The 26,067-nt window shown below is 36.5% G+C and overlaps 1 protein-coding gene across 7 annotated transcripts in view; it reads right to left on the minus strand.

Moving 5' to 3' along the window:
* Nucleotides 1-26,067, minus strand: part of ROBO2 (roundabout guidance receptor 2) — a 1,305,913-nt gene that overhangs the window by 32,829 nt on the left and 1,247,017 nt on the right. For 4 of the 7 annotated variants that reach the window (XM_059392156.1, XM_059392154.1, XM_059392152.1 and 1 more), the window contains exons 19-23: nucleotides 20,929-20,971; nucleotides 19,370-19,497; nucleotides 13,422-13,703; nucleotides 12,881-13,006; nucleotides 7,864-8,020 (exon numbers count right to left, since the gene is read on the minus strand). In XM_059392156.1, the coding sequence (XP_059248139.1) occupies nucleotides 7,864-8,020; nucleotides 12,881-13,006; nucleotides 13,422-13,703; nucleotides 19,370-19,497; nucleotides 20,929-20,971 (736 nt within the window). The remainder of the gene's footprint in view (nucleotides 1-7,863; nucleotides 8,021-12,880; nucleotides 13,007-13,421; nucleotides 13,704-19,369; nucleotides 19,498-20,928; nucleotides 20,972-26,067) is intronic. The other 3 variants (XM_059392157.1, XM_059392155.1, XM_059392153.1) reach the window with 1 other exon arrangement.

Raw genomic sequence — 26,067 nt, forward strand, 5'->3', positions numbered from 1 at the left:
GGTAAGTGCCAACAAATAGAGTTGGGCACAGTTGAGGCAGGGGAGGTGATGATGTGCCAGATCACCTGGGGCCTCATCATCCCTGAGAAGGACTGTTAGTGATGGGTGGTCCCTGAGGGATTTTTTACAGGGAATAAACCTCATCATCAGTAGCAGTGCTATTTTCCTCTCTTGTTGAGGCTACCTGAATAATCTACCTGGTGAGCTGTGAACTGAAGAGCGTGTTTCAGCAGCCTCATACACTCTGATAGGGACAGCTCTGTCAAAATGTCTTCTATATTGTAGTGTAAGCAGGCCCACTTTAATCTGTTACAGATGACAGGTTTTTTTTACACTGGAGAATACCATTGGTTAAACTCGTATTCCCATCAAATATGTAAGTACCAATCTGCCCTGAAAAAATACATTGCTCCAAAATGATGCCATTTTGATCTGTTTCATATGTTGGAGATCATAGTTAGATTTCGTTTGGGGGGGAAAAAAGATTTTTTGGTGTACAAAGTTTGTCACCCGTGGTCCGATCTGGATTCCGTGCTTCTGGTTTTTCCCATCCGCTAATCAGTCCTCGACACCACATACAAACTGGTCTATGGAAACATCAGAATTGTTTTAATGCATTCTATTCTATGCACTAAATATGTCTAAGTGTCCACCTACCTTTTTGGATGGTTTTTCTCTGAACAAGAATTTTCTACTCAAAATAAATTGTTTTCTTCATCATTATAATAATCTTTCTCTTCTCCTTCCCTCTCCCTCCCTGTCCCTGTCCCTGTCCGTCTCCTTCTCCTTCTTCTTCTTCTTTTTTCTTTTTTTGATACTTTTCCATCATGGTCTATTGCTTGAAATTATTCAACTTATTTTGAATGAACTGTACTTCTCCAGTTTCATCTACCTTAATCTTACAAATCCTTCAAGCTACATGCTATATTCCATATCTTTTATAAAGATTTTCCAGATGAGGCCAACTAGCACTGATATATTACTCTTCTGACTTGCACTGACATTTTTGCACATCCACTTGAAAATTGATTTTCTGCTATGTTATGCCATTTCCATTGTTGGTTTCTTTAACTATTGTCTAATTTTTTTTGAGAATTTAACCTTTCACATGTTAATAGTATCTTTTCCTCAAGTGGATTTATGCTACATTAAAATTATGACATTCAATTACTCTTGTCTAGCCACACCTGACATGATACTTTAAAAATAGTAGATGATAAGCCTATTTATTGATTTGAAATGAAAACACACAAACTGATTCATCAATAAGAATGTTTATGATTTTGATGACATGGCTAGAGGTAGAGAGTATAATGCAATGTGAACTAAGTCAGAGAAAGATAAATACCATATGATTTCAATCATACAAAACAAAGGAGCAAAGGGAGAAAAGAGAGAGAGACAAACCAAGAAAGATTCTTAACTCTAGAGAACAAGCTGATGGTTACCAGAGGCGAGGTGGGTGGGGAGATGGGTGAAATAAGTGATGGGGAGTAAGGTGTGCACTTGCTGTGGTAAGCACTGGGTGTTATATGGCAGTCCTAAGCAGACTTTGTTGACTGGAGGAGCCCAACATGGGGCTTGATCTCAAGACACTGAGAACCATGACGTTGAAATCATGACCTGAGCTGAAACCAAGAGTCAGATGCTTAACAGACTTAGCCACCCAGGCACCCTCAACTTTTTCTTGTGGTAACATAAAGACGACTGAAAATGCTCCTGATGCCAAACCAAAGGTCTTTTGGCCAACCATTCCTAGAAAAGCTTTCTTTGTTTTGTTTTGTTCTGTTTTTTTTTGTTTATATATTGTCAATGAAGTATGAGGCATCATATTATCTGTCTTGCCTGGTAAATAATGGGAAAGATGACAACAAATCAATGTTGCATGTGAACTAGCTAAAGGCCACATACAAATAGTGAATTACTAATAAAAATACAATACAGTTCAACACCCACAAAAGCTTGCCAATCTTTAAGTATAGCAAAAAAGCAAAGTGTCAGATTTCTATTGAATCCCTACTGAATTCTTACTAGCATCATATGATAATAATAAAAATACAATATATTTATAGCTAAGGATGAATACATTTTGATTCCTTTTTATCTGCTTTATGCCAGATAAAGCATATTCCTTTTTATCCTTTTTATCCTTTTATTCCTTTTTATCCTTTATGCCAAGAGAGGCATATGGATGAGAGAGAACATTTACTATTGTTGTTATAATATTGAATTAACAAATACTTTTCTATCTGGACAATGATTTGGTAACTTTTGGTATTTAGTTCTGTGGGGGGAAATGACCCCAGAAAGGCTTAGAAATAAATTTAATAATATTGAAACTTTAGAAACAGTATTAAACATTGTAATAAAATGTAAGAGACCATCTTTTCAAGCTTGAGATTATTCTGGGCTAGGTATATTTCCCAAATTTATCCCTTTCCTCCATCCTACTGCCATTGCCTTATCTTATGGCCTTATCATTTTTTAAGCTATTGGCTATTCTGCTGTAGTATCCCAAATGTTATCCACCTGCCCTAGCCTCCTGTACTCCAATTCATCATCTATATCCAAAGGTCAAAATCCCTATATGACAGACAAGGCTTCACAGTTCGCCACAAAACACCTTTTCAGATTATCTCTTACTCTATGAATATTTCAAACCTCATACAGCAGGTACCGATTGCTGAAGGATACACATGAGCAATTAGAATGCAATGCTATGAGTACTACAGTAGAGTTGTAAGCTTAAGAAATAAAAAAATTAAGGAAAGGCTGGTCACCTTAACTAGAATAAGATGGAGTTTTCAAGGAAGAGTAGGGAGTATAAAGGAAAATGAATGGGGGCTATTCTTTTTTTCCTATCTTTCATTATATATGTGTATCTATAGATAGATAGATAGATAGATAGATAGATAGACAGATTTTAAGATTTTATTTATTTATTTGATAGACAGAGATCACAAGTAGGCAGAGAAGCAGGCAGAGGGTGGGGGCGGGGGAAGCAGGCTCCCTGCCAAACAGAGAGCCCAATGTGTGGGGCTCTATCCCAGGACCCTGGGATCATGACCTGAGCCGAAGGCAGAGGGTTTAACCCACTGAGCCACCCAGGTGCCCCTATATATATATATATATATTTTTTTTTAAAGATTTTATTTATTCATTTGAGAGAGAGAGAGAGAGACTGAAAGACAGAGAGAGAGAGAGAGCATGAGAAGGGGGAGGGTCAGAGGGAGAAACAGACTCCCCACCGAGCAGGGAGCCTGATGTGCGACTTGATCCCAGGACTCCAGGATCATGACCTTAGCTGAAGGCAGTTACCCAACGAACCAAGATAGCCAGGAGCCCCTACATATTTATATATTTTTTCTTTCAGCTATGGAAATTTCTCTCCATCTGCACAGCAAATGGTGATATTAGCAACATTTTGCTATAGTCCTTTGTTCATAATTTATTCTGGCACCTAGGCTGCTTTAGGTTAGGGACCATTGCTTGTCCTTTGTTTTTTCTGCCTCAAGCTCAGAGCTGGCACTCAACAGCTGGTTAGAACTCCGGGTGCTATTATTTGTGAACAAATGATTCAAGATTCACTTCAAAACTGAGCTTCTTTTTTTTCCTTTTTTTAAAAATTTTTATTTTTTTTTAACATTTCTTTTCAATGTCCCAGAATTCATTATTTATGCACCACACCAAAACTGAGCTTCTATAGGACTGTCCCAACCTTACACCTGGCATAAATGGTTATCCTTTCCACAATACAAATTATTATTTTGTATATTTGCTCATCTAGGGCTTATCATATAAAATAGTGTGTGTGTGTACACAGTCTTATGTGTTTTCTGGTCTCTACCTACCACTCCTGAATAATTATGTATCTATTTCGTTCATCTCTGTTGCTTTCTTTCCTGGCACCGGGCATAGCATTTACTATGTACTTGAAAAAAATGTATGTTGGATAAGTTCTCTATTATGATATGCTAAAAACAGAAAGAAAAACTATATATCACCATAGGAAGTACAGTTGCAGAATCCTTGATTGCTACAATAAAAATAATCATAACTAAAAGGTGATTTCTGAAGTTTATTTTGTTTGTATTTCAAGAGAGACTTAAACCTACACAAGTTTCAAAACAAAGCATATAAACAATTCTACAGAAGAACTCATCTGTAAAATATTCAATGTTAGTTTCATGAATAGCACATTATAAAATAATCTAGGAAGTGTTAAAAAAATCCTTCCTTTTCTTTTTTTTTAAACATGTATTTATTATTTATTTGAAAGAGAATGGGCGCAAGCACACACATGAGTGGGGGTGGAGAGCAGTGGTGCCAGGGAAGACTTAGAGAGAGGGAGATAATCTCCAGCAGACTCACCTCTGGGCATGGAGCTTGATCTCACGACCCTGAGATCATGACCTGAGCTGAAATCAAGACTCAGACATTTAAGTGACTGAGCCACCCAGCTGCCCCTTTTTTTCAATATTATGAGGTTTTCACATTAGAAAACAAAGAAGTATAAAGAATATATCAAGAAATGGAGTCCAGGGCGCCTGGGTGGCTCAGTGGGTTAAGCCGCTGCCTTTGGCTCAGGTCATGATCCCAGGGTCCTGGGATCGAGTCCCGCATCGGGCTCTCTGCTCAGCGGGGAGCCTGCTTCCTCCTCTCTCTCTCTGCCTGCCTCTCTGCCTACTTGTAATCTCTCTCTGTCAAATAAATAAATACAATCTTTAAAAAAAAAAAAAAAAAAGAAATGGAGTCCAAAGAAAAAGAAAATTGAATTTTGCTGTCAATTTAGTGATAGGTAAGACTTTACTATTTTGGTTAAAAGTGAAAATTTTTGTTTCAGAAAATACAAGATACTTAAGGCAAATAACTCAAAGGTTATTAAAAACCAAGCTCATGCTACAAAGATTTTGAATATATATAATGGAAACATATATTTCTTTACCTGTCTAAAGGACTAAATGAATTTCTAGAAATCTTTTACAAAAGAAAAGATTTTCTAATAGCATACATCCTGGCTAAATACTAAAATAATCCAGAAATAACTTTATATTTTATGGCTTGCTGTTCAGAAAATAATTTATATAAAAAAAATAGAAGTCTTCAGCAATGTGTATTATTTCATTCATGAAATGATATTTCAATTCTACTGCTGGGCAATAAAATAGAGTGAGAAGTTTAGCATTTGTTTGGAATGAATTAATTTTATTTCTGTGGGTAATAGCTATTGCAGTCTGTTTTTTAAGTAGACCTAGTGGGAAAAGAAAAAAAGAAAAGAAAAATTCCAAATTATCTACTTTATGCTTATACATGTTTGATAGTATTATTTTCTCTTCCCAGTTGACAAGCTCTATTTTCCAGTTTTCTGATTATAGCCTTTAAAATGCAGAATACTGGAATGCTTGGGTGGCTCAGTCCACCAAGCATCTGCCTTCAGCTCAGGTCATGATCCCAGGGTTCTGGGATCGAGTCCTGCATTGGGCTCTTTGCTCAGTGGGGAGTCTGCTTCTCCCTCTGTCTGCTGCTCCCCCTGCTTATGCACCCCCCGACAAATAAAATCTTAGAAAAAAATGCAGATTCTTAAGCCCTGTAATCATCTTTTCTTATGGAATTCACACATTTGGTTTTTCTTCAACAGACTTCATGTGGCATGGGCACATTTACATTATTGATGTTTTACATAAGATTATTTGCAACGTTTAACATTTTTAAAAAGTCAGAGAAAAGAGGATGTGCTCTTAATTTCCTATTTTGAATGAGAACATTTTAAAAAAGTAATATAATAATGCTATGTATATATATGGGAATTACAATCCCACAAAAGCAGGTGAGGACCCTTGGAGAAAAAGAAATATGTAGAGGGCGCCTGGTGGCTCAGTGGATTAAGCCTCTGCCTTAGGCTCAGGTCACGATCTCAGGGTCCTGAGATCGAGTCCTGCATTGGGCTCTTGACTCAGCAGGGAGCCTGCTTCCCCCCTCTCTCTGCTTGCCTCTCTGCTTACTTGTGATCTCCCTCTGTGTGTTAAATAAATAAATAAAATCTTTAAAAATATATGTAGAGAAGAAAATATAGAGGTATGTATGTGAATATATGTGTATGTGTATATGAATATATATACATATATGCATATCTATCATCTGTTTATATAATGTATATATTATAGTATATATGTGTATGTATTACATAACCAAAAAAAAAAAAAAAGGTAAATGAGTTTTTTTTTAAAGGAAGCAAAGTTGTGGCATAGAAAGTTCCAATTCTATGGAACACCTGGGTGGTTCAGTGGGTTAAGCCTCTGCCTTTGGCTCAGGTCATGGTTTTGGGGTCCTGGGATGGAACCCCTGTTAGGCTCTCTGCTCAGCGGGAAGCCCACTTCCCCCTCTCTCTCTGTGCCTGCTTCTCCACCTACTTGTGATCTCTCTCTTTCTGTCAAATAAATAAATAAAATCTTAAAAAAGAAAAAGAAAGTTCCAATTATGAATATTAATCTAGGGGTGCCTGGGTGGCTGAGTCATTAAATGGTCTGCCTTCAGCTCCGGTCATGATCCCTGTATCCTGGGATCAAGCCCCATATTGGTGTCCCTGCCCACCCGGGAGCCTGGTTCTCTCTCTCTAGTTCTCCCATACTTGTGTTCCCTCTCTTACTCTCTCTCTGTCATAAAAAAAAAAAAAAAAAGAAAAGAAAAAAAGAAAATATTAGCCTGGAGGGACACTTGGGTGGCTCATCAGTTCGGTGTCCTGCTCTTGACTATGGCTCAGGTCATGATCTCAGGGTCCTGAGATCGAGCCCTACTTCAGACCCAGTGCTGGGCGTGGAGCCTACTTAAGATTCTCCTCTCTCCCTCTCCCTCTGCCCCTCATTTCTCTCTCCCGTTTAAAAAAAAAAAAAAAAAAATTAATCCCAGACATCAAAGATAGCACTTCTTTTAAAAGAAAAGGAGATGGAACAAAAAAAAACCTATGTGCATGTGCTCTTTACACAAAATAAGACAGGAGATAAAGCTATTATTCAAATAAACTGAGGAGTCTTAACATCTAAATACTTCAAAATTTAAAGAAACTTGGAAAAAGAAAAGCTGTCTTTATTATGCATTTTCAGTTTCATTCAAAAGCGGTGGGGACCCAGAAATTGTGAGAAAGACAGAGCAATTAGAATTATTAAAATAGAAAGAAAAAAGGACTCAGTATGTTTCTCTTAATTTGCTATTTTTTTAAAATTAGAAAATAAAAAGTATCACTGTCTTTCAGCTTTAAATCAATTTAACACATTAACAGAGGAACACTAACTCTTGAGACATATTTGGGAATGAATAAGGAAACCTGTCACATTTAAATGCCCTTGAAGGACATTTTCTAACTTCAAGAGGTTTTGTTTCAGAATGTGCATGAGCTTGAATCTCTTTCACTGTTCTGGCCCCGAAACTCCCATCAAAGCTAACGATTAAAGTCCCTACAATTACACCATGGGATGGAGCTCAACAGTGGATTCTCTGCTGTGGCCAGACACCAAGTCATTAGAAAACTGTGAGAGATGATGAAGAAGGTTATTTTAATTCCCTTTTCAGCCCCGCTCAGGAGTGGCTCTTGCTGTGGGTGTTCGCTTTCAAACTAACAAGCAATATTATAAATGGAGGTTGCATTATCAGGATTGCTGACAATCTGAAGCACTTGACAGCCAAGGATTCCGGGTTCTCAATATGTGCTGTGTTGTATTTATCAGCGAAAATACATAGACAGTGCAAACAACAAAAAGGGGTTGGGGGGAGGGAAAACAGTACGAGAACACCAGATCAAGACAAAAAGGTACAAGAGAGAGAAGAGGAGAGCCTGGGGCATTTTGTTGGTATGGAAAATAGTTTTACCCATTTTCTTGCTGTTCCACTGAATAGTGTTCCAGCTCTGTACCAGGAAGGGGCTGGACTGGGGGAGGAGGTAGAGGAACATTGGCCCAGGTCGATCCATTGTTTTTCTGTGGTTTAGAAGAGTTTTTATTTTTTTTCTTTTTTCCACCTTTCCCACCTGAAAGTAAGAACACATTGATTCAGACATACCGTACATCGGTCGAAAGAGAGTACATCACAAGGGAAGATGTATGTATGTTTTCAGAACACCACAATCAGTATATTACATTTGTTAAAAGCTATAAACAATGAGATGATATAATCAGAAAAAAACGTTTTTATAAATTGCTCAAAATTATATTATTTTTCCCCGATGCATTAACTACAGTGCTGAATAAACCAAAAACATGGCTTCTGCAGCAAAAGCACACTTATTGATTTATTCACGTCTGCTGCCTCTACATTTTCATTGTTAGATGAAATAATGGGCCATAACAAATTCTTTCAAATGTCAGATTTTAGTGCATTTATAATGCTCTTTTGCATAATCTCTCTCAGTGGAAAATGCAGTGTCTAAGGATAGAGGCTAAACTTTTCCATTAGAATTTACTCAATTTAATTAATCCAGGAGAGCACAGTTTTCTCTCAAAAGTGACTGATAAAAATCAATCAACTATAATCTGGATACTTGTAAATCTTTCACAATGATAAGTGTTATAGAATTTTAAACTAACGAATGGGGTAATTATTTTTGCCTATAGTGAGAGTAGTTCCCAGATGTTTTAAGCATAACATTTCCTAAAATTCCAAAAAGAGTGGGATAATTAATGGAAATGCAGTGATCAGTTTCAGTACTATTGTTAATACAAATGAATTCATGCACAAAACATGAGCAAAAAATAACTTGTCAGCATAAGAGCCAACTCTGGAATTACTGAAGCTTAATGAAATATAAAAATAAAATTCATCATTTGTATAGTGCTTTTCACTCTTCCAAAATTTAGGTAAATCAAGTTTCTTCCTAAATGGACCACAGTTGATTGCGAGAATGAGCGCTTCTCAAACAGCATAACAAAGGATTTTGTTTCATTGGAACCCAAGAAACTTACTTCACTCTCACTGCAGCCTATAGTTACATTTCTAAAAAATGGTATGGACCCCTCGGACCTCATCTTTCTGGCACTGCACGTTGTGAGCATTGACTACTTGCAGCAGGGCTATCAATAGAGGTAGTACTAGAAGTTTCACCTTCTTTCTTCTACCAATTAATAAACTGCATCAGCCAACTCAGAAAATTATGTCATTTAGTCATAGCTTATTTGAATGCCAGAAAGTGATGCAACTACTAAACTGGACATAGACACTGTTGCCAACTATGGAATTACGTCTGTCGTCTAGGTCATGCGCACATAAACACACAGATTTAAAAGAGCACCCCTACAGACAAAATGCTTTCACCCTTCCTTTTGCTTCCTATCTTTGGCAGTAGGAGAGGTATTAGGAGAAAGAAGAGCAGGTATCTTCTGCTTCAAGGATAATCTGGGTTCTACAAACCCAGCTTAATCTGGGTTCAAAGACTAGTTTCTCACTTGGTAAATTACTTGATAGATACCCCTTCAATTTCCACAGAGGTAAAATAGACACAAAGTTCCTACATTTTTGCAGTATTCTGAGGATCAAATGAAATAAACCATGGAGAGGTTCAGCTTATTTAGAAATTTCAATAAATCCCAGTCATTATTACTTTTTCCCATTTCCTCTATCTTAGAGTAAGCCTGGTTCTACCCATTTCTACAGCCTTCATCAAGCCTGACTTCTCCAACACCAATAAGTATCCCAGAAATAGTCTGATTCTTGGAATAAAAATAATAAATCTGCTTGAAAAGAAATCTATAATTTTTATGCTTAAGGTAGATAAGCCTTAATCCTTTGTTTTTTGATCATTCATCAAAATCATAAACCAGGGTCGTGTCTTCTGTGCAGTTTCAGAACTGTATTTCAATAATTAAAAAAGGAAAAAGCACACTGGGTTGTGTGCCCTTACTAGCTTTCCCCCTCATTGCATATCTTTTATTCCTTATATAATTATAGGTGTACAATGTTTTCTTCACTCTTCACTTTAGAAATGTTGTATCATCACCACCAGAACTGAATGATACAGATAGGGAAGTTCTTAAATCTCCATAAAGCAAATTCTGTAATATTAAATTTAGTTGGACTAAACTAGAAGGGAATAATCACTTCACTCTCACCTCCCAAAGAATGCTTTCTATCACCAGTTTAAGTAATATTGTATTCAAATGTAGATGAAGTACTTAATAGACGAGAAAACAAAGGTTCTTTATAAAGGTTATGTGGTCCATATTCACACAGTAAGAAAAAGAAATTTTAAATGCAACAGCTTTACTAGAAATGACTAATGGAGCTCTAAACCCAACTCTGTTGAAGTTCTTGTCCAAGGTCAAAAAAGGCATTATCAACTCTTCAAATATCAGACTTAAAAATGAATTGGGGAAACAAAGCTGATTCATAGATGGAATTTTCCTCCAATAAGGTTTTCCTCCAATGCCCAATTTTCCCTCATTGGGAAATTTTTGTTCTGTCATTGTGGTGTGTCCTGATGGGACTATCAATTGATATGCTTTGTCCTCTCTTAGCATTGACCTAAAAGGTGGGGCTCTAAGCATGATGGGGAGCATATAACAGAAGTTAACGAAATTAAATGTTTACCTAAGATCTATACCTTGAGCTAAGTGAGCTATAGTTTGTTGTTGGTACTTGCAACCTAAGATCCCCAAGCATTTTAAGGGCAGAAAGCCTGCCTTATGCTTTAGAGGAACATATTTTGAAGATTGGCAATCATATCTGACCCATTTCTCTTCAACTCAAAATGTAAATATTCAAATCGACACTTACTGATGCTGAACGAACAACTTTCTTGCATAGAAAATTATAAAAATAAATCATTTTCAAGTTAGTTAAACACATACTCTATTTTGAAAAATACTGGTGTATAAAAATATTTCATTGTCACTACTGATATTGAGATACATATATGTATATACATAATTATGATTGCCTCTGGTTTTTGAGAGATCTGAGGTTTTTTTCTTTTAGTGGTTGCATTTTTAGCACAAGCGCTCAGAACTTATGTATGGAATAAATTATAAAATTGTTTCAAAGAGGAAGAGGAATTCACTGAAATAATTAAAAAATGTCCAACTTTCTTTATTTTGTGATTATTTTAAATTGGTTTCATTACTGTGCACAAATTAAGATCTTATAATATATGATTAGATATCCATTGGGCAGTTGGATCTTAAATTTGAGCCTTAGAAAACACATCCATGATTATTAAAAGAATGAAGCAAATTTTGTGATATTAAACTCAATTGGACTAAACTAAAAGGGAATAATCACTTCACTCTCACCTCCCAAAGAATGCTTTCTATCACCAATTTAAGTAATTTTGTATTCAAATGTAGATGAAGTAGTTAATATAATTCATAGATATATATATAAATGTCACTTGGGAGATTAATGGATTAAAAAAAAGCAGTAAGCACTATTGTGAATCAAGTTCTGCTTACAATTACTCAGAAGGTAACTTTTAAAACTCAGTGTCAATCAACATATACAGAATATTTAATGAAAGATTCACAAAAGGTCTTATGTAATGCATGGCTTAAAATATATAGATTTTAAAAAATACATATATTGCTTGGAACTTTACATATCTTGAATAGAATATTCCTAGGATACATTACTTTTTAATTATTCAGTACAACTGTCAGATTCATTATAAATAAATGACATTATAAATGACATATAAGGTTATTCAAAATATCCCCCTATATTATTAAGCCAGTTTAAATTCATAACAGATGTTTAAAATTTTCTTGATTCTATAATGTATCTAATTCTACCAATAGGTAAGAAGAGCAAATGGCTCATTTTGGAGGGAAGAGAGAGCATTAACATTTCAGACTGAAAGGGTTCTATCTCCTGAGGAAAAGTCATTTAGTAAATGTTACCCTAATGTAAAAGAGTTAACTCTTTATGGCCTAGGAGACTGTGACACATCATAATACACTATAATCCTTTACTAAGAACTTGTAGATAAAAAAAAAAATTCATCAGAAAAAATGGCAAATCATTAATATGAAAAAATAAGCAAATAAGGTCATGGAATCAATTAGAAATGTGCTGATAAAAATCATCAGTTACATGATGTACATGTTATGGTTGAAAGGGAGAATGTGTCTACTACGACCTCCTTATTTTAGAGGTGAGGATCTTGAAGAGTATCAGTTCTATTCATTATGACAGGCATATATTTCTGTCCGGTAAAAGTCTGTCCTGATATGTGCTATACAATACTTATATTATAGATTGTAGGTTTGGCTGATACAGGTCAAATATATATTAACATCTACAGCATAAAAGAATTGTCCATATACAGACTGAAATTTTTTTTGGAAATTAAGTGTGAGGAATAATGTCTGATATTAACATCCTTGGTTAGCATGGTAGCAGCACCATACTCTAAATATCATTCAATAGATAATAAATCCTATTCCATAATATTTTGGAAACATTGTCCAAAAATAGGTCACATCACCGGAATCCGATTGTTATGAAAAATGTCCCGAATAATTTGCATTTTAGCTGAATTCATCGTTTGCTGCCCATGTCATGGAGTTGACTTTCCCCTATGATCTTTTTATTATAAAGTTCTCTTGGCTCTTAGATAGGGTTCAAGGCAGATCAAACTCATCTGTTCTTTCCTAAATAATAGGAAAATCATATAATTTTCCAGTCAATATGGTGTTGCACACTTAGTACATAAAGAGTGACAGGGATTTTTATCCCCCCACCCCTTCCCAAAGTCTGATTTCATTAGGATAAACTGCTATTGTCATCTGAAAGATAAATGCCTGACAGTGAGCTGTGACTCAGTATTTCTTCACGGTCGTTAGGAACACAGGTCATATGCTGGTGACAAACAAATATTTCTCCTTACTGTGATGAGACCAACCTGAGAGACTGCCACTCCTCTCTGAGCTGTTGTGAGAGCTGGTGGTGCTGAAATCCTGTGACTGGTTGTGTGGCATTCTATTAGACAATCCCTCAGCCAATCGGTAGTCAGGGATGTAAAGTAAGGCTAAGGGTTAAAGGGCAGAGGTCATAGTGGCATCATGTGATTAGTTCACAGCACAAGCCCATGCAGAACATGCAGTTAGCAACTCAGAAGCAGATGTCGTGGGACAGTGGAGGAATGTTCCGCCTCTCCTGCCTAATGGAAGTTGAGATGGATTACTGACCACTCTACTGAAAAAAGAGCTAAAAGGATGAAACCGATTGGTGTTGGTGTGTGGTGGCAGTGACGGTGGTGGTGGCGGTGGCGGTGGGAAGGACTGTGCAAGGTACCGAACACATGCCAAGAATATATTTTTTTTTTTTTTAGTTTAGGTAGTGAACCTGGTGATGAGTCACTAAACTGAACAACAAATACTAATTTCTATCTCATGCACAAATGATATGAAAAGAACTCCTCGGGGTGTTAGACCCTGACTCACCATTGTTACCTTTGTTCTGATCAGGTAGAGAATATCCGAATCCCATCAGGTCTGTTTTTTGCTGAATCGAGCTTTTCCACTGTGGATCGGGCAGATCCACAGCCAATTCGTGGATGCTGTTGGAATGCAGGATCTGTGTGGTGGCATATGGGGTGGCCTGTGTTATTTGGCTGGAACTGTTGTAAGTGGTCTTGGTCGTGAAGTCAATGCTGCTGTAAATGGCTCCGTCCGAGAGCATCGTGGCTGTTTTATCCCCTTGGCCTGGAACGGGCGGCAGCACATCTGTGGGGAATGTGAGGAAATGAGACAATTTAATGATGCACAGGAAGCCCCAAACTATCAGGACTGAAGATGAAAAATAAACGTGTCATGCCGCACGTTTGCATTTCAGCTGAGATGGGCTTTATGAGTCAATGAAGGGTAGATGATGTACAGCCATCGCCAAGCTATCAGCGTCGGTGACAGGCAGGCCTCCCGCTCGTCCTTCACGACTCGCTGCTTACCACGTCGCTTCCCCCATTTTCTGCAACCATGAATGAGAGGTTTGGGCTATTTCACTACTGAAAAATGCTTTCAGTTGTGCATCCCGTTTTTAGAACCAATGAGACTGTTAGCTCCTTACAGAAGAAATAATAAAAGCGAATCTACCAGTTACGGATTGAAAACATCTTTTTCCGCGTTACCCCCAAAGGCAGAGAATAGAGCGGCTGAATAGATGCAAAATTGTCCAAAATTAGACAACACGAGCCAACTAAGAGATACATTTTTCTGAAGTTCCAGCTTGCTGTTTCTCTCATTTGATTTCACAGTTCCAGTATGGAGTGGAGCGGATGGTAGGAACTTTTTTTTTTTTCTTGGGTAACAAAAGATAATTTTCATGAATAAGTCATTTTCACAATACACCAGGATTTAACTATAGAAAAAGCAATCTGAGTGATCCGTGAGTTTAATTTATGCTACTAACTCTTAGAAGTGGAGAATTATAGTTTCAAGTTATAATACAGCAAGAGTAAAATTAAACTTTAGTAACAACACTGAATATCAATCAGTCCTTTTATCTTTTGGCGTGCTGAATTATCTTTACATGATGCATTATAATTCAGAACTGCCACCTCCCTCCCGATCTCTTATTTTTTTTCCTTTTTTAGAAGAAAGGTACTAGATTTTTAAAAAGCAAAAACAACAACAAAAAAACAATACCAGGGTGCCTGGTGGCTCAGTTGGTTAAGCCTCTAACTTGTGATTTCAGCTCAGGTCAAGATCTTGGGATCGTGAGATCAAGAACCATGTCAGACTCTGCACTCAATGGGCATTCTGCTTGAGATGGTCTTTCCCTCTACTTCTGCTTCCCTCCCTACCCCTCCTCACACTTGCTCTCTCTCTAAAATAAATAAATATTTAAAAAATAAAACAACACTAAATGACATACTTTTAATCATGTAGAGTTAAAAGTGAATCTAATTATAGTATATATTCCTTAACAATCTATGTCTTGAAAGCCATACATCAGAGGACTTGAGATAGTCAATGATTTCTGTACTATGGGAAATTTTCAACTAGTTAAAGTACTGTAATATTATAAGTAATAAACCAAATTATTTTCCTCCTAAAACCAATTTATCATGACAAGAAAATGCAGAAAGTGAAACTTAGTCAAAATATCCTCAAATTTTTAGGTTTGATGATACCCAATTGTATGCAAAATAAAGATTCATAAAAAATATTAATTTTGCTTTTGCATTTTACAAAAGCTCAAATGTCTTCTTTAGCAATAGAAAGACATTTATAATCCATTTTGCACACTTCATAATTTAGATCTTTCTAAAGTTTGGAATTCTAACTTGCTTTATAAGTAAGTGGATACACATTTTATTGAAGTAAATATTTTAAGTGCATATCAGTGAAATTGGTGAAGATATTCAAACATATAATATTTCACAAAATTGTACAAGCAAGTAAAATTGGTTTTGGATTTCAGAATCCCATAACTCCTTCTTGGCCCTTTTTGCTTTTACCTATAAACTACTTAGAAAATTGGATAGGGGCGCCTGGGTGGGTCAGTGGGTTAAAGCCTCTGCCTTCAGCTCTGGTCATGATCCCAGGGTCCTGGGATCGAGCCTTACATCGGGCTCTCTGCTAAGCACGGAGCCTGCTTCCTCCTTTCTCTCTGCCTGCCTCTCTGCCTACTTGTGATCTCTATCTGTCAAATAAATAAAATATTTTTTTTAAAAAAGAACGAAAGTTGGATAATAAAAAAGTATACTTCATCCTCAAATGTCAATATCATTTGCATTCTCAAAAGCATTTAATATTTAGTAATGTATCAGAATTATGAAAACAGATCCTTCACTCTGGGGAAATTTTCAGAATTTTGTTTCTGCCACATCTACCATCTTCCACTGATAATATTAAGTGGATAGACATGTGTGTCCGGCACAGGTCCCAACTTCCCAACACCTTGAACTTGAGGCCTTCTAAGTCATTCAGTTTAGATTGGGAGCCACTTAATCTGTGAGCTTTTGAAATGGTTGCATGTTTAGATGTTTAAAAATGGAAAAAAAGATGTCCGAGGACCTAATCCTACAGAATGTTATCCTGCAACAACTGAGGTTAGAGTGCTAGAAAAAGAATCTGCCTCTCCCCTTTGGATGAAATTAGCCAGCCTTCAAGTCTAAGTGCTTCTATACTGATGTGGAGGCTGCCCATGTCCTCCAGCTATCATTGGATCACTCCTCCATGTTTGGAAAATAAATTGAATTATATCCAAACGTTGAAATATTAGAAGATCATACAGGAATATCTGGATGTGGGGAATCATCCTATAATATCAGATGGTTTGGAACTCGGAGCCAGCCCTCCTCCAACAGCCTGGACCTGAATAGCGGCTGCCATCTTTAGGCAGGACCTTCTAGTTCCCACTTCCCACTGTCCACATCAACCTTTCCTTAGTGCTTTGGGCTGACTGGCACTTGTTGATATTTGAGTTTAAACCTCTGAATTACAGACACCCTTCCCTCTAGGAAGAACTACTCATGATTCATTTTGCAGTTTTCAGCACCAGAGTGATCTGTGCACTTATTTCTTTTGCCTGATATACTCGAATGAATGACTATCGCCTGTAACATATCCTAAGACCCAAGACACTTAAGAAGAGGAACATAAAGGATTTATGTCTGGATTTCCATAATTCCTCACCTAGTGTTTTGCAGAGGGTAAGTACTTGCTGAATGATTAAATGAATCTTTTATAGTTTGTAATGACAAAAGACAGACTTATGCAATAATTAGTAACTTTATTATTCAAAATACTATTTTCATTACATTTAAACATGTATTAGTATTCCATTCTTGAAAGGGAAATCTCAGTATCCACAATAATTCTTTTAAGTGACTGTAGTTACACAATCATACACGTGAATCCTACCTAGAGGACTGCAGAACAGTGTAGATAAAGGAACCGAGGCTTTAAAATGTGTTAGATCTGCCTTCTACACCTAGATCTCAAGTTATTCATTTCAATAAACCTTAGTTTTTTGTCCTTTAAAATATAAATATGATTATCTATTATTTATGTTACATTTATTATGCCAGTGAGATGAAATATAATGTACAAAAAAAGCCTACCTATATCTGGTGCGTAGTAAATGCTTACAATGCCTATGACACTGAAAAGAAATATAGTAAGCCTTGCAAAAACCTTGTCTTGGCCTTGATGTTCCCCTGTGAACTATTTCATATCGTAAAACTGTGGTGGGTATTGAAGAAAAATCTTGAAAAATCTAGAAATGTACCCTTTGACTAAATTAGACTGAGACATTTTCGATGTTATTGTAGCCCACTAGAAACTGAAAAATAACAAAACCCAAACAAAACATTTTCCCCAACTTCAGGCATTCATTTCTTGATCTATAGAGAATGGTGTACTAATCAAATACAAATACAGCCAGTAAAAGACTGATCTAATCCTTGATTGATGAAAGCCTTCAGAACAGAATTTGTATTGACAAAATCATTCTGGGTAGCGTAGAGGGGAGTCTTCCGCTCTCCCGGTGAGGAGATGCTCAGCTATAGACCTATCCATGATAAAGTCACAGCCTGTAATTGAAGGGCTCAGAGTTTGGTCATGGGGGAAGGCAGCCACTTTCAGAGGTTCTGGACGAATAAGAATCTTAAACAGGTTCTGGACAAATGAGAATAAGAATCTTAAACAGGTGATTACAGAGGGCAAGCAAAAAGCTGAGGAGTCATACAACTTTTTTTTGTTTTGTTTTCTCATTTACTATACTGATGCCTGCTGGCCACTGCTTGTATGTCAAGCTTTTGTTAAACCTGAATGTGTTATTATCCATTTAATCCTCATTACATACCTATGATGGGGGAATTGTTATTTTCTGTATTTTATCTGGAGATTGGGAGAGAGTGCCCTTCCTTCAAGTTGGTATTGACAAAATGAAGACTTTAGCTATAGTTAGTAGCTTTATTATTTGAAATACTATTTTAATTATATTCAAACATTTATTGGGATTCTACCCATAAAGAAAAAAAATGCCAGTGTCCATGATTATTCTTCTAAGTCAGTCTATTTCTACACTTATGCCTGTGAAATTCACCACTGAGGCTTATAATAGGTTAGCCAAGCCCTGGGTCTCCTCCATCGTTAATCCCACGCAGAGGTGTGGAAACCCTCTAGCAGATTCAGCCATACTTTTGTGCATTATACCACTGCTCTCCTAATTAATCATCCCATTTTCTACTCGAACTCCATTCCCCACCTGGCAGTGATCTGGATGACTTAACTCTGTACTTAGATTTTGGTGTTCTCCTCTTAACAAATCCTTTGGTGCCTTCTGACTACCTTCTGGACAAAGTTTAAAATCATTGTATATCTTAGAAGGTCATCTATTATCTGTCCCTCTGAAATTTTTTTTTTTTTTTTTTTACTACCTCTGCTTCCTTGTACTTTATACTCATTAGGAAATTCATTCATTTCTCAAATAGGTCAATGCCTCTCTTCTTTCTAGACCTTAAGATACAGACATTTCTTCACACACTTTTTCCACAATTCTGACTAATCTCTACCTCTCCTTCAGATATCAACTTAAATGACACTCCATTCATAGAACTTTCTTATTCCCAACAGGCAGCTTTTCCATGTTAGGCACTGGCAAAGCAGCGCCAGTCCATTACTGTTTGCACAAGTTTCTACCAATGGAAAACTCACATATTTTTGCCAAACTAATCACTGGGACCACAGACTTCTCCAGTCCCATCATTCTCTAAATCCATCATTTTCCTATTGAATTGATGAAAAAGTGGCAGTAGGGAGCCTGTAATTATTTATAGCAGGTCAAATTTTGTTTCTACAGAGAGAACTCTAGCACCAAATTTTGGAGACCTTAGTATATCAGCTACCTAGCACCTCTTCGTCCTTCATTTGGGGTACAAATTATCAATGGTAGAACTACATTTAAGTTCTGCTTCAGCATGTGGTCTAATCTCTATAGCATACATCCTATGAGGTTAGGGACCATCTCTCTTTATGTTGATATTTTATTTTTATTGTCTGCCATAATGCCAGGTACATAGGACATAGTTAATAAATATATGTTGAATGACATGTAGAGAACAGAAATGACTATTCCAAAATCACAAGCCCTACTTAGCAGCATAGTTTCTGATTTTACTAATCTTGTGCTAATAGTCCTAAAGCCAAACTGTATTATGACTATTTGCCATCTTGGTTAGTAATGACTTCCTTAAAGCTTAGTCTTACGCAAAGTAATATAGACACAATGGTCTTACATAAAATATTTAGTGAATGTAGAGCACTGTTAGTACATGTATTTTAGTAATTTTAACTGTGGAAGAAAATACTCTCTATTATGTATTTTTTAAAACATTTAGGAAAGCCAAGAAAACAGATAACAAAGTTTTGAATGCACAACTTACCTCCACGTCCAAAATTCCCAATCTCGTTTGGGCCACTATTGCTATTGTTTACTGGCAAGCTTGTGGCTGGCCACGAATCAGCAAGCCATGGGTAACTGGGATCCGCAGCATTTAGAAGACCAGGACGGCTGAAACAGAAATTAAAAGGAAATCAATCGGTGGAGCTCACTGAGAGATTTGGACACCTGTCTCCTACACTAAAATAGATGAAAGAATTTAAGAAGATTTTAATTCACTTCAATTAAAAAGTGTAGGTTCTCAAGAATTAAGGAACTTCCGTAGTTCATTAAGACTATATATAGCCTGTCAGTGGAAGCAGAAGCATCCTGCCTGGGATTCTGCTGACATCCAAATGAATTCTGTTGTCTGCCTTGAAACTGGTGGGAATTGGTAACACAGCAGGATCCCGAAACAAGGTTTGATGATAAATTGGCACCTCAAAGGAACAATTGCTCAGGGTGACTGCTTGGTGTCAGCCATCTCCAGGACTTTGGGCTATTGCTTCCTCCATTCCTACAGTCCCCATATTTTTCTGTCCCCTGTAGGCTGTAACCACTGTTATGAGCCCTCGTGCTTGATTTAGAGGCAAAGAACTTGAAGGAAAGTAATGAACAGTATTTATATTGTTCCATCAATAGCACATTTCCAAATTCTCTAAGTTGTGAGATATTAGGGGTATACTAAAGATTTTAAGGTAATTAACGATTCACTGTGATCTGATCCAGCATGTGAGTATAATCAATGAGAAAAACTTCCCTCACATCATATTGAATAAAGAATTCTCATTTTTGATATAAAAGATGGGACTCTGATTCCTTTCCAGATTATTAGCATATTTACAAAGAAATAGCAACATCTATAATCATTGCACTTTATTTTTGATAGACCGTTTCTGTGAAATCCCTAAGAGAAACATGTGTTTCTATGGCAACTGCAATAAGAAGATCCAACTGCTTACTTGCTACATGCACTAGCTCTCATTAGACCTAATCTCTTTTTGCTAAAATATTGATTAAATGGGAGATTGGAAGTTATTACCAGAGCCTAATTACAATCTCCATATTGGCAAAGGGGAAATAGATGAGGATATATGGGTTTGTTATCAGCTTTTATCAATTTCAATTGAGTATCCAAAGTTGTGGAATCCAGTCCTATCAATCTACAGCCTATTCATCATCCATGAATCATTTACTTTGTGATCGATTATGTGTAATTGTTCACTCACAGCAATTTAGTGAGAGCCAATAAGGAGTCTTAAACAACAGCAACTTCATTTGCTAATGTCTAATTAATGCAATAAACATCCTGCTAACAAATGAACACATTCCTTGTGATATTTACTACTAATTTCTTCAGGGGCATCTGGGAGATATGAAACATCTGGACTTGATTCCTCTAAAGTGCACAACAGATAGATCATTAAACCTTGTGGTAAGCCATTTAATTCCTCCTAGAATTCTCAGACTTATAAGTGATCGTTTATTACAATAATAGTCTCTTACTATAGTTTCCCCAGTCCTGATTAAAAATAATAATAAAAAAGAATCTCCTTAGCATACCTCCCATTGCTCATTAGTCCTCCATCGCCTCTTTGAAATGTAACTGTTAAAAAAAAAGAAAGACACACACACACACACACAAGTAGTCAATATTAATTACGATTAATACCAACTACATATTGGTCCTTAGTTTAGAGCTGAGGCCTCTGGGAATTTTAACAAAATATAATTAACATAATTGTACAGAGAATAAGAAGCCGTGGTTTGGCCCAGGGCAAAGCCATCATTTGCTCCAACTTTAATAAGACATTTAAAAATACTTCAAGCCAAATGTATGGTTAAATCAAAAGGGCAATTTGTGTTTGGATATCAAAAACTGTTACAATTGGTAGATATAGTGTCATTGGAAGGTCAACATGCATTAATGGGGGATTATCAAATCGCGATTTTTAATCTTAGTATGTGGGTATCCTAATTAGAAAGCACAACATAAAATGCACATAACAGAAATTGAAACGGAATAGTTCAAACAGGTAATAACATCCTGCCAGTGGAAAAGAGAAACAGGTACTGATTGATGACGTAGTCCTCATCATCACAGATCCTTTTAGGGACACCATTAAATCACTATGAGTTGAACAACTACAATTACAGTAGACATAAAGTATAATTAATAGAGAATACTGTGTTGAGTGTTTTGTTTTATCATCAAAAATTCCACCCAAATGAAATTTTCAAATACTTGATGCGAAATATATTCAAATTGTATGTAATAATTGCAAAAGCTTAAGTCCTTTATAAAACTCTGGAACTTATTGGTCATATCAACAAGCATTCCGTAGAGCTATACCTGGAGAAGACCTCTCTCTAGACACTAGACTCCATTCCACAAAGCTATTAACATTTTAAAAAGTGGGTTTCAAGGATTGGCCAAAGAACATAAATATCTGGGTGGATCCATCATTTCTTATCCAAAATCTTTGTAGCCCAATATGTTTGGAATTCAAAACGTTTCAGATCTCAGAAAGGTAATCCAGTGCATACTCTAGAGAGGATCCAAGTCAGCAACTCTATTCAAAGTTATTTAATGTGTTCACAATAAAATATAATAAAATCATGACTGGTGGGATAAAGTCTATGATAGTTCCACATTAGCATGGATCAAATTTTGCCACTCAATGAGTTAATTAGAACTTTGGTGTTTAGAAGTTCACGGATTGCAAAATAGCAATTCTGACTAAAATAAATACAGATCAGAGAAACCAATTCCTGGGGATGAAGGAAAAAAACTTCTGGTTATGGGGCAGGGGAAGGAGGTTGCGAGGGGAGGGGTAAAATAGTTCATGGGGATTAAGGAGTGCACTTGCTGTGATGAGCCCCAAAACATAAAAAAAGCTAAACAAAACAAAAAATTAAGAAAAAAAATTATACAGATGTGAATCCAACATGTCTTTTTTTTGTTTGTTTTTTAAAGATTTTATTTATTTATTTGAGAGAGAGAGAGAGAAAAAATGCACCCAAGCAGGGGGAAGTGCAGAGGGAGAGGCAGGCAGGCTCCCCGCTGAGCAGAGGGCCTGATGCAGGACTCAACTCCAGGACCCTGAGATCATGACTTGAGCCAAAGGCAGACACCCAATGACTGAGTCATCCAGGTTTCCCCAACATGTCTTATCTTTGGAAAATACTGATTATATTTACCATGATTTCCTAATGAGTAAAAAGTATAGAAAAAATTAAAAGAAAGTTTTATGAACTGATTCATATTTTAAAGAGGATATATTGTTACTTAAAGTATACATACAATAAATACTTTTTAATTTGAATAATCTCTCCATAATTCATCTATTCCTCAAATTTTTGCTATGAAATATGATAGCTCTTTAAATTTTGTAAATTTACATATGCAATTCCCCACTCCCTTCCCTAAGATCATTTAATGACACATCTCTCAGGATATCATAATTAGGTGATAGGATCATGATTCCCAGGGTCTATCAGGAGGTAGTGCTTTGAGGAACACCTGGCTGGCACCTGAAGTGTACTTACTTATCAATTTTTCAGGCACCATCTCAAATTCATTATAAAACAATTCTGACATATCCTTTGTATCTGCCCAGGGCTTGCTATGGACAGTTCCTCAGAGAAGATGAAAGAATACTGATCACAACTCTGCTTCCTGACAAGTTTGCTTAAATGACAGGAATCAAGAATCAGCAGTGGTCCATACCACTTCGGGTCCCACTAATAACTACTTTTAACAACAACAAAAGAAGAATTAATCTGAAACAATTAATTTAAAAAATTGAGCACTAGTGCTGTGAAATAAAGCCCTGATTAGAAGAAAAAATATGCACACAAAATGTGAAAACAGTACAGCTAATTAGCTTTCCATCCGATGTGACTTTCTAGTTATGTGGTTTTTTAATGGACTATCAAGTGATTGTTTTACTCTATTAAGAGAGTTAAGATAATGTTGTGAATATCACTGTGAATATGCAAATAAGCAGGCACTGATGAGCTACACCTCAAATGTGCTGCTTAGAAGATAGGTGGAAAGAAGCTAAGTATTTCTCCTAATTTAGATGTGCTTTCGTCCCCACTCGAACTTTCCATTATTGCTAGTAAGTGATACAGAGAAAAGGAGGGCAACTGAAGCTGAGGCACAAAAATTGAGTTGCACTTAACTTTTACATACTAATCAATGGTAAATTATTCATAAAATGTAAAGTTTAGAGGTATCTGGGTGGTCCAGTTGGTTAAGCATCTGACTCTTGGTTTTGGCTCAGGTTATGATCTCAGTCATGAGATCAAGCCCTGCCTCAGGCTCCAGGCTCGGTGAGGAGTCTGCTTTCAGATTCTCTCTCTCCTTCTCCCTCGGTCCCTCCCACTTGTACTCTCTCTCTCTCTGTGGGGATTCAGAGTGCCTGGATAGGTAAGATTTAAGTGAAATGTGGCTCCTGAGGTGAGACCAATTGAAAAGAAAAGGAGGAGTGCTGCAGCTCTGGGTTTCCTTTCAAGTTTCTGAGCTGAAAACAGCCAGATTTTTATTGTGGCTCAATGCTTTCATCTAGGGTGTAAATATTTAACTTAAAAGAAAAACACTCTTAACTTATGGTCACATGTTCATCATTCCCTTAGCCCATACACATGACACAAACACTGCTTGTTTTGTTTGCATCATGCATTGCCTCATATCTATATGTCTTGATTACTGAAGCCTAACATTCCTTTCTGTTTTTCTGTTCCTACTTGAGGTATTGATAAGACCTGCAATTAAAGGGGAGACTGAGCCTGGTTCAGGACCTTTTGCCATTAGAGAGTCTGGTCCCCTCGTTCTCTCCTTTCTTTTATTTAGGGGTCTGGAGTAATCTTTTCATTTGGTACCTCAGGGTTTGCTAGCCAAACCTAGCACTCTCTCTAAAATAAATAAACTAATATATATATATTTTTTAAAGATTTTATTTATTTATTTGACAGACAGAGATCACAAGTAGGCAGAGAGGCAGGCAGAGAGAGAGAAGGAAGCAGGCTCCCTGCTGAGCAGAGAGCCCGATGTGGGACTCGATCCCAGGACCCTAAGATCATGACCTGAGCCGAAGGCAGTGGCTTAATCCACTGAGCCACCCAGGCGCCCCTAATATATTTTTTTAAGTGTAAAATTTTTAAACTTACAAGGCAACACTCAAAATCTTATCAGATGACATCCAAATGGCCATCAAGCAGTTGAAATGATGCTCCACATCACTAATCATTAGGAAAACAAAAGTCAGAATTACAATGGATGCTACCTCGCATCCATTAAGATGGCTACCATGCAAGACAGAATAATAAGTGTTAGCAAGGATGTAGAGAAATGGGAACTCTAGTGCACTGCTGTTGAAATGTAAAATGGTGAACCCATAGTGGAAAATAGTTAACAGTATGGTGGTTTCTCAAAAATTAAAAATCTAAGATTATCATATGATCTAGAAATTCCACATCTGAGTCTATACCCAAAAGCATTGAAACCTAGGTCTCAAAGAATTAAAGTAATGTTATTCACAACAGCTAAAACCTGAAAGCAATCTAAGGGACCATAAATGGATGAATGGACAAGAAAAGTGTTGTGTATACATACAATACAGCTATTATGAAAGAAGAGAATTATGACATACGCTAAACTTGAGGATATCATGCTAAGTGATATGTCAGTCGTAAAAGGCAAGTACTATATGATTCCACCAATATGAGGTAGATAGAGTGGTCAAAATCATAGAGACAGAAAGTAGAAAGGTGGTTGAGAGGGGTTGGAGAAGTGGGGAGATGGGTGTTATTGTTAACAGGGTATATAATTTCAATTTAGAAGATGAAAAGAGTTTTGGAGTTGGACGGTGGTGATGATAGCACAACATTTTGAATGTATTTAATGACACCAATCTGTATACCTGAAAATAGGATAGTACATTTTATGTTACGTGCATTTTAACACAATAGAAAACTGGGAAAATACAATCAGGATTCATTTACAGACATGTTAGAATATGGACACTAAGCTAAGGGTCATATTTACCAACTAAGAATTACATACTGTGAGTAAAATGCTTTTAAATTTCAAAGCACTTAGGACATATCCAGTTTCTCTCTGTGTTACCATAATCATTAAAATCTGTTTTCAAACCTTTCTAGACCACTTTTGGCAAAATATTCCATAATGACACTTATCTTTGTACCTCTATATACCAACTGTACAGAGACAAAAATGAACAGTACATTATGTAAATACATGATCAACTGAAAATGGTCCATCGACAGACTTTGGTATACATGAAAATTCTCCATTTTGTATGCTTCCATGACAAAAGAAAACTTAAAAACCAAAACTAATCAAACAAAAAACAACTCTTATCATAGTAAGATTGATTCATTGTCTTCGGAAAACAAGGGGAAAAAGGATGAATATTCAAGTTTCCCTTTTATTCCATGCTCCAAACAGATTTGTTCCATTTTGAAAAGTAGACCCAAAGTAACTGGGTCGTATTAGACCACAAGACGGAAAGTAGACTAGAAATAAGGACGAGCAATTAGAATGAGTAAAAGAGAAGTCACATCTGGTGTTTTGATGAGCATTTTTCTTTCCTCCCCTCTTTCCTCCCTCCCTTCCTTCTATCCTTCCTTCCTCTTTCTTTCAGTCTCTCTTTTTGTGTAGAAATAAAATAAAAT

Source organism: Mustela nigripes, chromosome 2 (genome assembly GCF_022355385.1).
Source record: "Mustela nigripes isolate SB6536 chromosome 2, MUSNIG.SB6536, whole genome shotgun sequence".
NCBI lineage: Eukaryota > Metazoa > Chordata > Mammalia > Carnivora > Mustelidae > Mustela > Mustela nigripes.